Genomic DNA, 17482 nt, shown 5'->3' with positions numbered 1-17482 from the left:
ATCAGTTTTCACTGAGGGAGTGGGCAATCTTCTAGCCTCTTTACTGAACACTTTTGGGATGTGAAACCATGTGAATCTCTCCACAAAGAGTGCATCTATTAAGACAAGGTTTCGTATCTAACCTAGGTTTGTGATGCTTAAAAAGGCCACAACAAAAGCAAGGCAATACAGATTTTCCCGGCCAGTTTCTGAATTTTTTCCCCCTTGTGAGAAACGTGGGTAGCCGATTTTAAAAAGGTAAAGGGACCCCAGACAGTCAAGTCCAGTCGCAGACGATTCTGGGGTTGCGGCGCTCATCTCGCTTTACAGGCCGAGGGAGCCGGCGTTTGTCCGCAGACAGTTTTTCCGGGTCATGTGGCAAGCATGGCTAAGCCGCTTCTGGCGAAACCAGAGCAGCGCACGGAAACGCCGTTAACCTTCCCGCCGGAGTGGTACCTATTTATCTACTTGCACTCTGACGTGCTTTTGGACTGCTAGGTTGGCAGGAGCTGGGTCAGAGCAACGGGAGCTCACCCCGACGCGGAGATTCAAACCGCCGACCTTCTGATCGGCAAGCCCAAGAGGCTCAGTGGTTTAGACCGCAGCGCCACCCGAATCCTGGGTAGCCGATTACTCCATCGCTTTAGGCACATGGTCGGAACTTTGCCAGCCTTACCCACCTGGGAGAGCAAAGCAGAGAGGCTGGTGAAGTAACTCTAGGGCTGGCAGAACCATTTGTTCCCGCCAGGAGTGTTTTTTTTTGGGGGGGGGCAGGGTGACAAACTGCTCACCAACTTCCCATATTTCCCAAGGAGAAGGTCCCTCATCAGTTCTAGACACATGCGCCCTCAAAGAAAGAAAAGGGAAAAAAGTTCACTGAAAGCATGTGGAGAAAGCAGGAATGTGCTGTTGGCAGGAATGTGTGCCACCTGGCCGCACACCAAATGCGCCTTTGAAATCACCATTCACTGCTAGTGAAAACACAAGAGGGGCTCCTCCATGCGATCAGGAACCCTGGGCGAAGTGCGCTTCTCCTTATGGGAAGACAGATATTTATACAGTTATTCTTGTTTGCACACACTTGAATGTTGCTGTCGCATTTAGCTCTTTCGAGGTGGGTCCAGTTCTTCTTCTTTTTTTTTAAGCATTATAATCTGAAATTTGTAGTTGTGTAGGATTACACGAACTGAATTGGACGGTTTGCGACAATGAACCAAGAATTCTACGTGGAAATTACGCGTTAAACTTTAAAATAAAAAAAGAAAAAGAAATGAGAAGATAAGACTAAAAGTCGCATTGGCGTAAGCGAACTGGACTTCCCGACACTGTTTTGATAGAATATTGGGGACGGGGGTCCGCAAGTTAAACTCTAGTTGGTCCGGAAAATATATTAAAGCTCAGCACATTCTATCCAGCCTCTTGCCTCCAGATTAGGAAAGGTCCAAGGTGAAGAATGACCACATGCAACAGCAATTCCAGGCATTCCTGAGAAATGCCAGAGGCTACCACACTCCTCTGCAAGGGGGGCTGCACTCCCTTCACCATGGAAGGAGAGAGAAACAAGAAGTGGCCGGGAAGGGGGGTGGGTGGCATATTGGACAGCAAATTCATGGAAGGAGACATTGGGAAGGTCTCCAACCATCACCTGACACACACACACCCCCCCCACCAGAGGAAAGAAGCGCCACCAGAACCCCGGCTTTCTTCTGGAGATCTCTCCGCAAAGGCTTTCCTGAATGGCCCTGGACTGCAAGCAAACTCTTGTGCCACAAACTCTTGTGCCACAGCCCCGAAGGGCTTATTATTATTATTATTATTATTATTATTATTATTATTATTATTATTATTATTATTTTATTTGGTCTTTCAGTTTAAAGTTTCACAATCACATACCCAACATACAACATAAAGACAAGATTCCAAATAATCTCCTGGACTTCCCTTCTCCCCCTTTTGTGGGTCCAATTGTTAATGATTTCCTCCTGCATCTTTTATGATAATCCAAATCTTTTACATCCCCACTGTGTCCAAAATTCACCATTAAACTACAAGTGTCATTCCAATCCTACTAACGGTTTTAGCTGTTTACAATGGTTCTTAAGATAAATTATAACCACACCCCGCCACATTCCTTATGAAAATTTTGGCCTTCCCGATTTCTGATTCTTCCGGTCATTTTAGCCATTTCGGCATAATCCATCAGCTTGATCTGCCATTCTTCTCTGGTAGGGACTTTATCTTCCTTCCATCTCTGGGCCACGGAGGGCTCCTCTCGGTTCCCTCTGCTCCACAGTTTCTTCCGCTTGTCCTTTTTGCTCCGGGGCTTTCCCCATTCAAACCTGCTCTTTAAAGCTCCATCGGAGCCAACAGCAATCCACTTGAAACACAAGTTGATGTTTGCTCCGATGGAGCGCTAAAGAGCGGGTTTGCATGGGGAAAGCTCAGGGGTAACAGCAGCAGTGGCGGCAGAGGCAGCAGCAATGCTCAGGCAGGGAGCTTCTGAGCATGGAGTTGTGCCTGGCAGGAGCAGGGAAATGGTAGGCAGCTGCAGCCTCCAAAATGAGCAGCAGCAACTGGCTGGCCAGCCTTCGTTCTGCGTTTACAAAGGTGACCATCCAACTGCCGTGTCTCTGTTCTGCCTAGGTGGTTTCTCCAAGAGAGCCAGACGGAGAGAACAGGGTGCTGCAGAAATTCCTGGCAGCCACGGGATGGGTTGGGGCAGGGATGTCGCAGGAACGAATGTGCCGAAGTCTGCCTTGCTCTTCTCTATAGGATATACATTGGGGAATTCAACCCTCTCTTTAAAAAATAAAAATAAAGAGTAAGTCTCGAAAATTCATGAAAATGCCTGGGTTGCTTAAACCTCCCGCTGACCCTAATAAGGGTCAGTTTATAAAACACTAATAATAATAATAATAATAATAATAATAATAATTTCCCAGCCACTCTGGGCAGCTTTCAACCGAATATTAAAAACAATACAGCATCAAACATTAAAAACTTCCCTAAACAGGGCCACCTTCAGTTGTCTTTTAAAAGTAAAATAGTTGCTTTTTGCCTTGACATCTGATGGGAGGGCGTTCCACAGGGCAGGCGCCACGACCGAGAAGGCCCTCTGCCTGGTTCCCTGTAATGTCACTTCTCGCAGGGAGGGAACCGCCAGAAGGCCCTCGGAGCTGGACCTCAGTGTCTGGGCTGAATGATAGGGGTGGGGACACCCCTTCAGGTATACAGGACCTTCAGGTTAAAAAATCCCGCCAATCATGACAACGTCAACTGGTCCTAACATAAGCACACTTGTTTATTATGCAAAGCGAAAAAATCCCAAGCACCTATATTGAAATAGGGCTTTGACACCCCGCTCCCCCCAAAAAACCAGGTCCTATTCTGCATTTTAAACACTTCTTAGCTAAGTGCTTGGAAGCTGTACTCCCTGCCAGGGTTTCTCTAGTTCTTCAGCTTCAATACAAAGCAGCTGCTGCTCCATCACACCTTTGCCTGGGTCATGTTGGCCTTGCGGTTCTATGTTCCTGGAAAAGCTAGGCCACCCCCCACCCCCCTTCCAAGACATCTGGCAGGCAGCTCCCTCCCCTCCCTCCTTGTCTGCTAAGCTTGAGATGGAATCCAGAGCGACAGACTAAGGCTGGAATCTGAGGAATTCCCATTACTCTGCTCCCCCCCCTTCATTAGCACACGGCTGAGCAGGGATGGGGGAACAGAGGTTGGAGACCTCTGGGACGTGTCTGCGCAGGTCAGTGGCAAGGAATTTCCTGTTCCAATAACAGTCTTGTGCTCATCGCTGTGCAGAAACAGAGAGCGGCGAAGAAGCGCTGCTCCTCCTGGGCATATTCAACAGGCTTTTGCACGCTGGGAGCCACCTAGGCTCCCCCACTGCAACAGGAGGCTCCCGACAGGGTGAAGAAGCACCCGAGAGAGGGGCTGGGGATAGAAAGCATCTGCATCCCATTAGCTTCTCTCTTAAAGAGACCCTGAAGAGAGAGACCAAAGCCACACACTAGAGAGCCAGTGTGGTGTAGTGGTTAGGAGCGGTAGACTCATAATCAGGCGAACCGGGTTCGCGTCCCCGCTCCTCCACATGCAGCTGCTGGGTGACCTTGGGCTGGTCACACTTCTTTGAAGTCTCTCAGCCCCACTCACCTCACAGAGTGTTTGTTGTGGGGGAGGAAGGGAAAGGAGAGTGTTAGCCGCTTTGAGACTCCTTCGGGTAGTGATAAAGCGGGATATCAAATCCAAACTCCTCCTCCTCTTCTTCTTCTTCTTCTTCTTCTTCCGGATCCTCCTCCCCTTCCCCACCTGACTCAGCGGGCGAATGGGCTCTTCTCCTTGGCAAGAGGGCCAGAAGCAGAGCAGCCCACACTAGCCTCCCCGTCTCTAGCCACCCACCCACGAGCTCAGGACGGATCCCTCTCGTCTGCTCTCCTGCCAGACCCCTTGGGAAGGTCCTCTGTTTCCATCTCCCTGCAGATAGAATAACCAGAGCCCTTCTTTGCCTGTACCAAGGGTCATTTGGGGATCACCCTTGGCTTTCAGTAAGCACTGGTTTGGCTTCGGGTCATGCAATCCAGTGCTGGGCTCATCACAGCAGGAGAGGGGATTAAAAACCTCTGGGGGTGTTGTGTGTGTGTTGCGGGTAGCATAACATTGTGCTACTGGAAGGAATCTTTTTACTTTTAATTTTGTTTTGACTATGGCAGACCAACACGGCTACCTGCCTGTAATTGTTGCTTCTGTGCAAATGAATTAATGGTTTAATTTTTCTTAAAAAGTGGCAAATGTATGATTCCCTACTTTATCATTATGCAATTATATCTGCAAGTTGAGGACTTCGCTTCACTTCCAGCGCCATGGCTGCGCTGAGTATCTGTTCCCTCCGCACTCCAGCTCTAAACTGGAGGTCTCTTGCACACGGCAGGACTCCTGCCTGGTGCCTCTGCCAGGGCCAAGTATGAAACTGGAGAAGGGGGACAAGGATCAATCCTGTACCTCTGCCTGCCTTGCCACTGAAGCATTCCCCCCCCCCCCGCGCGCAGTCCCCTCTCCAGCTTTTCTCCTGGAGATGCAGGAGGGGAGGGGAGGATGCCAGAGACAAGATGAGTTGCCTTTGTTACCAAGGCAGGCCAAAATCTGTGAGCCTCCCAAGGCCAGTTATGAATACCAGCAACATTTAAGCCCAGAACTGCCACCCGTGACGTGAACATTATAACATGTGGATAACAGCATTATACAATGAATTAACAAACCATCTCACAAAATTGGGGAGACTTCAAAATGCGGTTCCAGGAGAATATCTGTCAACTGATGACTTAACAGTGGCATAATGTCCTACAAAGAACTACCGTGTTTCTCCTAAAATAAGACACCGTCTTATATTTTTTTTCGCTCAACAAAACACAGTATGGCTTATTTTCAGGGGATGTCTTATTTTAACCGTGTCGCATCGGTATGCTGCATAGCCACGCCTCTCCAGGCTGTTTTAATGGGAGGTACCACGTCACTATGGCTTATTTTCGGGGTATGGCTTATTTTTGGGGAACGGCTTATATTTCGCAAATGCATAGAAATCCTGCTATGGCTTATTTTATGGCTATGTCTTATTTTAGGAGAAACAGGGTATCTGCTGTCATGGGAGGTTCTTGTCCACCATGGTTTTTTTTTTCTTTGCCTTCCCAAATAAGGCACATCGTAACTAAGGTGATGGTGAACTACTGTCCTTATAGGATGAAGTAATGTTTGAGAGCAGGATAACAAATCAGAAAATGCAGAGGTGGATCAGCAAAATACATTCTTTATTATCTGTACGCAAGGAATCCGCTCAAACACACACATTGTTTAAGCATAACTGAAAGGATACAAATTCAGTAACAGGAATCGTCTTGGATAGCCAACAATGCATTCTCAACTCTGCTGACCACAAATTTGAAATAATCAACCTCAGGTATTTCAATATAAGGGGGAATTTCTCATTACAGGTCAGGTGCTTGTTGGAGACGTTCTGCTTCTAAGGAAGATTTTCTATCCATCTTTTGGATCTACCTTACTACAGTGGTACCTTGGTTGTCAAACGGCCAAACGGCTTGACTCCCGAACAAATCGACTCCCGAACACTGCAAACCTGCAAGTAAGTGTTCCAGTAGGCAGATGTTTTTTGGAAGCCAAATGTCCGTCGTGACTACCGCAGCTTCTGATTGGCCAATCGGAAGCCACGCCTTGGTTTTCGAATGGATTAAGTTTGACAACCAAGGTACTACCGTATTCAAAGTTTCTAGAATGAGCTTATCGATGAATTCCACCATACTGCATGTTATCAGGTAATACAGAATCCAGAAACATTCAGTGGGGGGGGGGAGAGGGAGAGGCAGGGCAGGCAAACTAATTGTTGCCATGGGTCAAGAGTAACCAGAGCCCTCAGGCCAGAAATGGTTAGCATTCAGGTGAAGGTACAACTGAACAGAACCCGCAATCTTTCTTATTACACAGCATCTCTCACACTTTTGCAGCTGCCTTCCTGGGATGAATTTTACAAGCTTTCTGGGGCAGGGGACCTTCCTCCTCCCGTTGTTATTACTTCCTAAAGAACTAGGCGCGCTGGTAGTGCTATAAAAATTCATATTGCTAAAATTATTATTAGCAGAAACAGAGCATGAGCCACTGCCGTTGAGGAAGGGACCACATTTACCCGCTTAAAAAGGTAAAGGGACCCCTGACCATTAGGTCCAGGTGTGTCCGACTCTGGGATTGCGGTGCTCATCTTGCGTTACTGGCCGAGGGAGCCGGCGTACAGCTTCCATGACAAAGCCACTTCTGGCGAACCAGAGCAGTGCACGGAAACGCCGTTTACCTTCCCGCCAGAGTGGTACCTATTTATCTACTTGCACTTTGATGTGCTTTCGAACTGCGAGGTTGGCAGGAGCTGGGACCGAGCAACGGGAGCTCACCCCATCGCAGGGATTCAAACCGCTGACCTTCTGATCAGCAAGCCCTAGGCTCTGTGGTTTAACCCACAGCGCCACCCACGTCCCATTTACCCACTTACAAGGGGGTTAATAAGGATCCCGCGTTACCTCTCCCAACCACCTAGAATTAGGATATCTCTCTCTCGTTCCCATGAATCTTGTTTGGATACAGCAGACATCTGTAAGCGTGCTCGAATCAAAGCATTGCCACCACTTACCCTAATGCGTCTCATGGCCGTGACAATCTCCACCCTGCTGTTTGGTCGGGGTACATCTAGGCTGCCAATATACTAGAAGGAAAAGAGAGAAGAGTTAAGCAACAGAAAGGCAAGAGTCAAACTTTCCTTCAGAACCAGCCTTCTGGGCAGCTGCATCCCACACTGAGCTGCCCTCCTGCTCCTCTCTGCACCCAGGTTATTGTAGGGTACCACGCCCTGCATCTTAGTGAGGATGTGTTCACAAAGCCACCTTATAGCGGTTGCATTTTCATCTCTCTCCCCAAACACACACTGTTCACATCTGGATGGCTTCACTTTGCTTCTGTTCTGTATGCATCGAGGGGGCCTTGTTGAGCTGGGGGTGCCTTCCCCCTGCGTTAGGGAAAGTGGTGCTGTGGTCCAAACCACTGAGCCTCTTGGGCATTCCAATCAGAAGGTCAGCGGTTCAAATCCCCGCGACGGGGTGGGCTCACATTGCTCTGTCCCAGCTCCTGCCAACCTAGCAGTTTGAAAGCACACCAGTGCAAGTAGATAAATAGGTACCGCTGGGGCGGGAAGGTAAACGGCGTTTCCGTGCGCTCTGGTTTCCATTGAGGTGTCCCGTTGTGCCAGAAGCAGTTTAGTCCTGCTGGCCACATGACCCGGAAACCCCTGCTCCCTTGGCCTGAAAGTGAGATGAGCGCTGCAACCCTACAGTCGTCTTTGACTGGACTTAACCGTCCAGGGGCCCTTTACCTTTTTTTAGGGGGTTCATACTCTCGAAGCTACTAACATGAGTTTGGCCAAACTGTGGGACGTGCCTGGCGTGCTCTGCTCCATGGGGTCATGAAGAGTTGGACACGACTGAACGACTGAACAACAACACCTTGGCTAGGAACAGCTTAAGAATTCCAATCAGTGTTACTCTGGTTTGAGAAAGAACCTATCAAACAGGAGTATCATATAATGTTGCACGGCATACATACGTGTTTTGTATTGAAAATCGAGCTCTGGAAACAGAATGAGTGCACTATAAAGGGGAGTGTGAGCACAGTCTGAAGAAAGATATGCACGATCTCAATGGTGCAGCTGATTTTAGACTTTGGGCTTAATGCTCTTATGGGTGTGTGTGTGGGGGGGTGTCTTTTGATGGCTCTGTGAGTAAGGCACACAATTAACCTATCTCTTTTCTGCTCCACTGCCGTTCCATGCTTTACAACTGCTTCCACTTGTCTGGCATTTCAGAACAAAAATAATAATAATAAATTTGCCAACCCTGATAAGAACAAACACTTTTGAGTAAACACAGCTTTGTATTTAATCCCACTGAAATCACAGCATCTTTACGATTACAGGGAAACAAAATGGAGCTTGCTTCCAACTGCCCTGATGCCAAACACGCTTGCTTGGGATTAAGCACCCGGCTGCAGAAAGGGATAATATCTTTTAAACTAAAAAAAAACAAAAAAAACAAAACAACTAACAATAAAACAAGCATTTTATTATGCCTGACTGGCTGTCTCTTGGCTCTAAGATTTTTTTTGGGGGGGGGGGCAGAAATGAAGCTGCAGTGACCAGCACAATCCCTGCTGGCCCAGCTACTGACATGTGGTCTTTTTGCCAATGCCTCCTTCAGCTGCCACTCAATGGGTGGTCACCTGAAGGCCCCCTGGGCTGCGGGTACCAGGGCTATGGGGTTGCGGCGCTAATCTCGTTTTCAGGCCGAGGAAGCCGCCGTTTGTCCGCAGACAGCTTTCCGGGTCATGTGGCCAGCTGGACTAAACCGCTTCTGGCGCAAAAGGACACCGTGACGGAAGCCAGAGAGCACAGAAACGCCGTTTACTTTCCCGCCGCAGCAGTACCTATTTATCTATTTGCGCTGGCATGCTTTCGAACTGGTAGTCTGGCAGGAGCTGGGACAGAGCAACGGGAGCTCATCCCGTCGTGGGAATTCGAACTGCCAACCTTCCGATCGGCAAGCCCAAGAGGTTCAGTGGTTTAGACCACAGCGCCACCCGTGTCCCTTCATAGGGAGAATGCGAGTGTGATGAAAAAGGGGCTCTAGGTTCAGAGGGAAGCCATTTCCCTAAGCATTATATCTTGAGCAGAGGTCACAAGGCCTGTGGCTTTTGGATGCCTTCATCCTCACTCAGGTCCATCGGCTGAAAGATCACCCAGCCCACTCAACTCACTGTGATAAAAACAGCCCCCCTCCACCATCTGCCTGTAAGGATTTGGGAAACACAGACAGATAAAGCACAGCGGAATCCCATGCCAGATTTTCTGGGAAACTCCTTTCAGAGACAGAACCACTTTGCAAAATTGCTCTCTGCAAGTCAAAGTCTTGCAAGTGGGATTATCTCACAGAGTAACACCCCACTCCCCCGCGCACGCAGCAAATGGTCAACCACCTTTGACAGGACTAACGTTCAAACCAAAGGAGGAAAGCCTGGGTTTGAAAATAGGTATTAACCATGTTTTCTCAAAGGGCCAAGCCTCCGCCATGTGTGAATGTGATAAGGAGACACTGGAGTCTCTCCAGCACATTATGTTCGCTTGCCCCTTGTTCAACGTGCCACGGGCAAATTTGTTGGGATCAATCATACAGAAACTAGAGGGCACCCCACCAGAATTCCACCTCGCCCAAATCTTGCAGGATAAGGATACTCATACGACCCTGAAAGTAGCAAGGTTCCTGGTCGCTGTCCTTACCCAAAAGCGACGCCAAGGAGCACTACAAGCTAGCTAAGGCTTAGTATGCCATTTTATTTTATTGTATTTTATTGTTACTGTGGTGTTTTAGCAGCTGTTGTTCCCACTTGCACAAGTTGTTATCTATGTGTTTGTTTGTTTTTTTACTTGTATGGGCCTATGGCCGTAAATAAAATTCTATTCTATTCGTGTTTTGAATTCAAAGTTTCAAGCGTATAGTTTTTATTCATTTTCCGTTTTTTATAATACTAAGCAAAGGGTGGCATTCAAATACTGTGTGTTATTGTACAAGTGGGATTACTTTTATTTGCACAATGGGACTTGCCATTGTTCTGAGTTTTCCCCCAAAGTACATGTGAAGATGGCAAAGGGGGCACATGGAGGAGGAGAGGGGGGGGGGGAGTCCTGTTGCACAAGCAGAAATTGTTCTGCTTGCACCATTCTTTAGCTGAATGCTGCCCAAAGGTACAACCAATGGCCAACTTCAGAGCTATGTTGGTTGGGGGCCAGGAGAAGAGTATGGCAGGAACTATGAAAGATACTATCTAAACTTGGTTTTTTAGCATACAGAACCAGGTGGCAAGGAAGGCTGTATTTTGGTTTGCCTCTCTGATGTCTTGGCAAACTTCAGAAACTCAATGGTTTTGATGATTTTGGCAGTTCACAGAGGGCAAACAAGGCTTGGTCCTCAGACTAACGGATGGGGCGTTCTCATTCTTCCAATGCTACAATGTCAGGAAAATGCACAACATTTAATTCCTCTGGGCAGGCGTGAGACTTTCTACTACAGGACGGTATTTCATCAAAGCTATCCCACTGGGTGGGGAAATGTTCTGTTCCTAGGATCTGATTGATCTGAATGTTTTGGGTTTTTTTGAAGTTGTTTTTATTTGATTTTACAAAATATAAATTTATAACAAAACCAAATACATATCATATAGAGAGATTTCTCTGAAGACTTCCCCCCTCCCCTCCATGCGTCCTATTGTCAACCTTTTCAACTGCATATTATTTCATATTTTGTATCTATCCATATTATACATAGGATCTGTTACATTACAAGTTAGATTAAAATCCTGCTAATCAGGGTGGATTTGATTTAAATCAAATCAATTTAAATCATGATTTAAATCACTAGACAGTAAGACTTGATTTAAATCTTTTTTTTTTTCACAGAAAGAAAGACTCATTCTTGCTGGTATAATCTTAATATTTACAACCAGATGAAGGTTTCATTTTTGGAATAATAAATTTTCAGAGTGGTTTTTACAGTTATATCAAAAATTACTGATTTGGTTATAGTATTAGAAATACATAGACAGATAATTATGAAATTATTGTGAGGTTTAATAAGTTAACTGTTTATATTTGGACAACTTTTCTGCTGTACTTTATTGGAAGGAGAAAAATAATCATTTCCTTAATAACAATTTAAACAATTTATTTAACTAAAGCAATAACATTATAGCATATGTATCCATGTTTGTTAACTGATGTGGTTAAACTTTTTTAAAAACAACAACATACAACGTAGACTGAGTTTTAGCACACCTGCAAAACTTAAAACAAATCCTTTGGACTATAATGTAACCTAAATAGAAAACTATATTTAGAAAGATTTTTCCTCCAAAAGCATTTTATTTTAAAAATCCGATTTAAATCAAAACAATCTGATTTTTTAAAATTTCTTTTTTAATCATTGATTTTTATCCACCCTGCTGCTAATGTTTTCATCTGTTTACAGTGGTCTGCTAAATAAATTGTAAAAATTTTCCCATTCTTTCTTGAAGTTTTGGTCTTCTTGGTCCCTGAGCTTTCTGGTCAGTTTTGCCATTTCGGCGTAGTCTAACAGCTTGATTTTGTTTGATCTGAATGTTGACTCTGCAGCAGAACAGGAAGACGATAAGTCAAGAGCTTAACGTGAGAACCCTAGTTTAGTTTCTTAAAAGTGAGTAGTGACTTCTTTGCTTCTGCCGAAGAATGCCTCTCACCATCCTAAAGGTAAAGGGACCCCTGACCATTAGGTCCAGTCACAGACGACTCTGGGGTTGCGGTGCTCATCTCGCTTTATTGGCCAAGGGAGCCGGTGTACAGCTTCCGGGTCATGTGGCCAGCATGACTAAGCCACTTCTGGTGAACCAGAGCAGCACACGGAAACGCCATTTGCCTTCCCGCTGGAGCGGTACCTATTTATCTACTTGCACTTTGACATTTTTTCAAACTGCTAGGTTGGCAGGAGCAGGGACCAAGCAACAGGAGTTCACCCCGTTGCGGGGATTTGAACCGCCGACCTTCTGATCGGCAAGCCCTAGGCTCTGTGGTTTAGACCACAACGCCACCTGCGTCACCATCCTACAGAACAGCAAACCCCACACCTCAGAACTGCAATGAACCAGAGGACCATCTGCTCCCATGTAAACCGGCCATAAATTAAGATCTTCACCAGGGAGAGGGACTTCTCTGTGGCGGCACCTAAGTTGTGCCATTCCCTACCCAGACAAATTTGCCCTATCCTATACCCATTGATTTAAGAGTAAGCCCCACTGAACTCAATAGGACTCGTTTCTCAGAAACATGTACAGGACTGTTCTGTGAAATAAGTGCAATAAAATTGTGAGTACTGTATATTCAGATTTAGTAGCTGCAAATTTCCCAAACGTATCTCAAACAAACAGGGAGGTCTTCTTTTTGGGGAAGGGGCTAAGGAATGGCATGTAAATAATATGAACCATGTACAAAGCCCAGTAATAAAATACTGAAGCACCATTCCACTTGCAGGAGACCCTTAGCTGAGCTTTCGGGGGGGGGGGGGTTGGATCTGTAAACCCGGCTAGTTTATATCCAGATGGCCTCATTTTACTGCAAAGGCTCTATTTTACTAATCAAGTCCCCCCTATTAATTTTCTAGATATCTCCTGGGAAAGCCAGCATAGTTCCATTCAGGATACAGGAAGGTTTGTTTCACACAAAAAAGGCTTCTGACGTTCTGGCCCCACATCTCACAAAAATATAAACCTGTTAGTCAAACCATCTGCCTTTAATTGCAAACTTTCTGTGCACATTCCATTTGCCTTAGTTTAAAAACAGTTATCTCTCTCTCAACCTTTCTTATCGCTGTTGTATACCTGTCTTTTCTCTCTCCCAGAGATCTAATAGCAGTTTCAAGCATTTATTGGAGTGGTTTAGATTAGGGAAACAACATGGGAGAGGAAAGAGTTTATGTCCCACTGCTCGTCCCAACTTTGTTCCCCCAAACGATGTTAAGTAGTGCTTTGAAAACAAGAAAAACCAAAAACGCCAACGATCCTGATCCTTGAACAGATATTCCATGTGATGTGAAGTGTGGCTCTGGTAGGGAAGGTAAAGCCCCTGCTAGAGAAGAATAGCAGATTAAATTGATGGATTATGCCAAAATGGCAAAAATGGCCAGAAGAATCAGAAATCCCCTATAGCACCTGGCTCTCACCTGGACCACAGGGCTTCGTCTCTGCTCACTAACCGTGCCCCCGACAGGTGAATGGGGGGAAATGTCGCTGACAGCATTAAGATAAATTCAACAGTGTAAACAAACTTTGATGGATGCAATAATGGAATACTAAATGGCATAGTTTATATAAAATACAGTGGATATGAACTTAATTCGTTCCGGGGGTCCGTTCACACCCCAAAAATTACATAAATAGAGGCGCGCTTCTACACATGCACGCGGCACGACTGAGAGCTTCTGCGCATGCAGCGAAACCCGGAAGTATACACTTCTGGGTTTGCTGTGGCCGTAACCCGAAGATTCTGTATCCAGAGGGATATGCAAGCAGAGGTACGACTGTATGCAGGGATTTAAGATAGGTATGTAAAATGAACCATTTACCAAGTCCCAGGAAAGGATAAACAGCAAGAGATTCACATTGTAAGACATCGGATTGAGGCTATATACCAGGAAAAACAACTGGGCAGTGGAACTAATTGCTCAGAAAATCGTAGCGTCCCCTCTCATGGAGGTTAAGTTTTGGGGATTAGTTTGGAGTTCAAGATACGATGCAGTTACAGGAATTTCTACTATCTAAGTTACCCATTACCTTTAAAGTCCTCCTATCTCTTCACCACATGCCACGGCTCTTGTCTTTAGGTGAGAGATTGAAACTGAAATACAATTTACTTCAGTGAAAAGGGAAAAGGAAGTGGGAACTGCTACGGTTCATGTGTTCGTCTGTGCTCAGAAGGGAAACCGCTGCCTCCTTCCATCCCCTTTCAGAGTAAGCTCACTGAAATGAGTTGGGTTACGTTACTACAACTCTATGTGCCTAATCAAGTTTGGCAGAGAGGACCAAAAGGGAAGATATGCCCGGCCTCAGTAAGCTCAAGACATCACTAGCACTAGAGCTGATCCCCTTGGATGAAACACTTTTAATCAGCTAAAAAGGTCCCTGATTAAATCAGGCAACAGAATTCTAATACACATTTATTGAATGTGTTGTTTTTAATGCAAATGTGGGCAAAAAATACAGATGGCAAGCACTGATCTAAAAGTGGCTTCCATGGGGCGAGGGATTTTGGGTATAATATACAATTTACAGCATGGGAGAAGTTACGGAATTGGGATTTAAAATGCACAGCATGAAAGAAAATTCTATGAAAATGGTATTTAACTCCCAGTAAATTAGCAAAAATGTATAAAACAGGGTCAAATGTATGCTGGAAATGTAAGGAAAAAGAAGGCAACTTTTATCACATGTGGTGGAAATGTAAGGTAGTAAAAGAATTTTGGGAAATGAAATAATGTATAATGAGTTGAAAAAAATGTTTAAAATAACTTTTTCTTAAAAAACAACAACCCCCAAAGCCTTTCATTTCGGAACCCTAGGTGCTGAAATCCCAAGCGAGCAGAAAAGACTATTTATGTACGTGACCACGGCTGTGCGGATGTTATTGGCCCAGAGATGGAAAGAAGATAAAGTCCCCACCAGAGAAAATGACAGAACAAGTTGATGGTTTATGCCAAAATGTGGGAAATGACCGGAAGAATCAGAAACCGGGAAGACCACAATTTTAATAAGGAATGGAGGAAATTTATAACTTATCTTAAAAACCATTGTAAACAGCTAAAACAGTTAGTAGGATTGGAATGACACTTGTTGTTTAATGATGAATTTTGGAAATAATGGAGATATGGATGATCATAAAAGATGCAGGAGGAAATGATTAACAATAGGACCCACAAAGGGGAGGGAGGGAAGTCCAGGAGATTCTTTGGAATCATGTTTTTATGTTGTATGTTAGATATGTGATTTTAAAACTTTAATCTGAAAACCAACCAACCGAATGAATGAATGAATGAATGGAAAGGCCTCTAAAAGACTTTGCCTCCCACAGCGCAAGGGGCCATCACCTGAACAAGACAGGAAGCTGCCTTATTATGAGTCAGGCCACGGCTCCACCTGGCTCAGTATTTCCTGCTTTGACTGGCAGCAATTCTTCTGTTCACCAAGCAACTGGAGATGTCAGGGGTTAAGAACAGGGTCCACTTCGTGCAAAACAGGTGGTCTGCTACAAACCTCTGCAAACCACCAAAGCGTCTGCTTCTCACTTCAAAAAATAATACTAATTTAAATGGGTTGATTACTCAGTGGAGAATCAATCAAATAAAATCTCCTTAGCTGAGTTACAGATCTTGCGGGCACCAGCACAGGAATAAAACAAAGGGGAGGGAACCGAATTAATTGCTCCTATTTGTTGTTGTTGTTTAGTCGTTTAGTCGTGTCCTACTCTTCGTGACCCCATGGACCAGAGCACGCCAGGTACTCCTGTCTTCCACTGCCTCCCGCAGTTTGGTCAAACTCATGTTGGTAGCTTTGAGAACACTGTCCAACCATCTCGTCCTGTCGTCCCCTTCTCCTTGTGCCCTCAAGCTTTCCTAACATCAGGGTCTTTTCCAGGGAGTCTTCTCTTCTCATGAGGTGGCCAAAGTATTGGAGCCTCAGCTTCAGGATCTGTCCTTCCAGTGAGCACTCAGGGTTGATTTCCTTCAGAATGGATAGGTTTGATCTTATTGTAGTCCATGGGACTCTCAAGAGTCTCCTCCAGCACCATAATTCAAAAGCATCAATTCTTCGGCGATCAGCCTTCTTTATGGTCCAGCTCTCACTTCCATACATCACTACTGGGAAAACCATAGCTTTAACTATACGGACCTTTGTTGGCAAGGTGATGTCTCTGCTTTTTAAGATGCTGTCTAGGTTTGTCATTGCTTTTCTCCCAAAAAGCAGGCGTCTTCTACTTTTGTGACTGCTGTCACCATCTGAAGTGATCATGGAACCCAAGAAAGTGAAATCTCTCACTGCCTCCATTTCTTCCCCTTCTATTTGCCAGGAGGTGATGGGACCAGTGGCCATGATCTTAGTTTTTTTGATGTTGAGCTTCAGACCATATTTTGCGCTCTCCTCTTTCACCATCATTAAAGGGTTCTTTAATTCCTCCTCACTTTCTGCCATCAAGGTTGTGTCATCAGCATATCTGAGGTTGTTGATATTTCCCTGAAAATGTATGATTACTTTCAACACTCCCGACTGCAATGCAATTTAATCTGCAGGTTTTAGGGCGGAAATGAAGTACAAAAACGTTAACAAGCTAATAAAGTCCTGAACAAATTAGAGATCAAGACCTCTTTTTCCATTTCTTTAAGCATCATTGGTCAGGTTTCAGAAGCAAAATTCCAAACCTGACAAGATTTGTGGGAAACGGCATTTTGCCTCCGAAAACAGCCAACGGTCACTGAGGGGAATGAACCGTATGAAAAATCCCTGCACAGAAAAATGGTACTAGAAGCAAATTCACATCACTGTAGAATTAAACCATCAATGGCCTTTTAAATGCAGGGTGGGGGAGATAGTGTTTGTTACTATTTTATGTGTTTCTGTTTTTACGTTGTATAATGCAGGACAGTACAGTGGTGCCTCCGGTTGCAGACGGGATCCGTTCTGGAGCTGCGGTCGGATCCCGAGGTTTTCGCAACCAGAGGTGCCTGTTCTGCGAATGCACACGGTAGAGCGATTCTGCGCATACGGCGAAACCCGAAAAAATACTTCCGGATAACCAGAGGTGCTAATAAGTAGAGGTACCACTGTACAGAAAATAGATAGATAGAGAAGATTGCTTCCTCATAAAGCTCTCTTGCACCATTGAGGCATTACTTTCCTACTGGAAACAGAATTAAAACAGGGTTCTTAATGTAACTGCGGGGAATGTAATACTTCTCAAGCAGATCCAATACCTATATCCTGGCACTGTCCAGTAATCAAGGTTTTCTGGACTACAGTCCATCACTTTTATCACCGAAATGACTAAATACTTATTACCGCAGGGATACTGTTAGGCAACAGGGACACGGGTGGCGCTGTGGGTTAAACCACAGAGCCTAGGGCTTGCTGATCAGAAGGTCGGAGGTTCAGATCCCCGCGACGGGGTGAGCTCCCGCTGCTCAGTCCCAGCTCCTGCCCACCTAGCAGTTCGAAAGCATGTCAAAGTGGAAATAGATAAATAGGTACCACTCCGGCGGGAAGGTAAACAGCATTTCCGTGCACTGCTCTGGTTCATCAGAAACGGCTTAGTCATGCTAACCACATG

At 45.4% G+C, this 17482-nt stretch overlaps 1 protein-coding gene across 1 annotated transcript in view; it reads right to left on the bottom strand.

Annotated features, from left to right (window-relative positions):
- The window catches only part of NOS1AP (nitric oxide synthase 1 adaptor protein), a 46136-nt gene that overhangs the window by 17961 nt on the left and 10693 nt on the right, over positions 1-17482 (bottom strand). The window contains exon 2 of the mRNA XM_033151363.1: positions 7172-7243. Coding sequence (XP_033007254.1) covers positions 7172-7243 — 72 coding nt within the window. The remainder of the gene's footprint in view (positions 1-7171; positions 7244-17482) is intronic.

The sequence above is a fragment of the Lacerta agilis genome, chromosome 6 (genome assembly GCF_009819535.1).
Source record: "Lacerta agilis isolate rLacAgi1 chromosome 6, rLacAgi1.pri, whole genome shotgun sequence".
NCBI lineage: Eukaryota > Metazoa > Chordata > Lepidosauria > Squamata > Lacertidae > Lacerta > Lacerta agilis.
The sequence above is the reverse complement of the archived record's forward strand: the minus strand, read 5'-3'. Positions and strand labels throughout refer to the sequence as shown.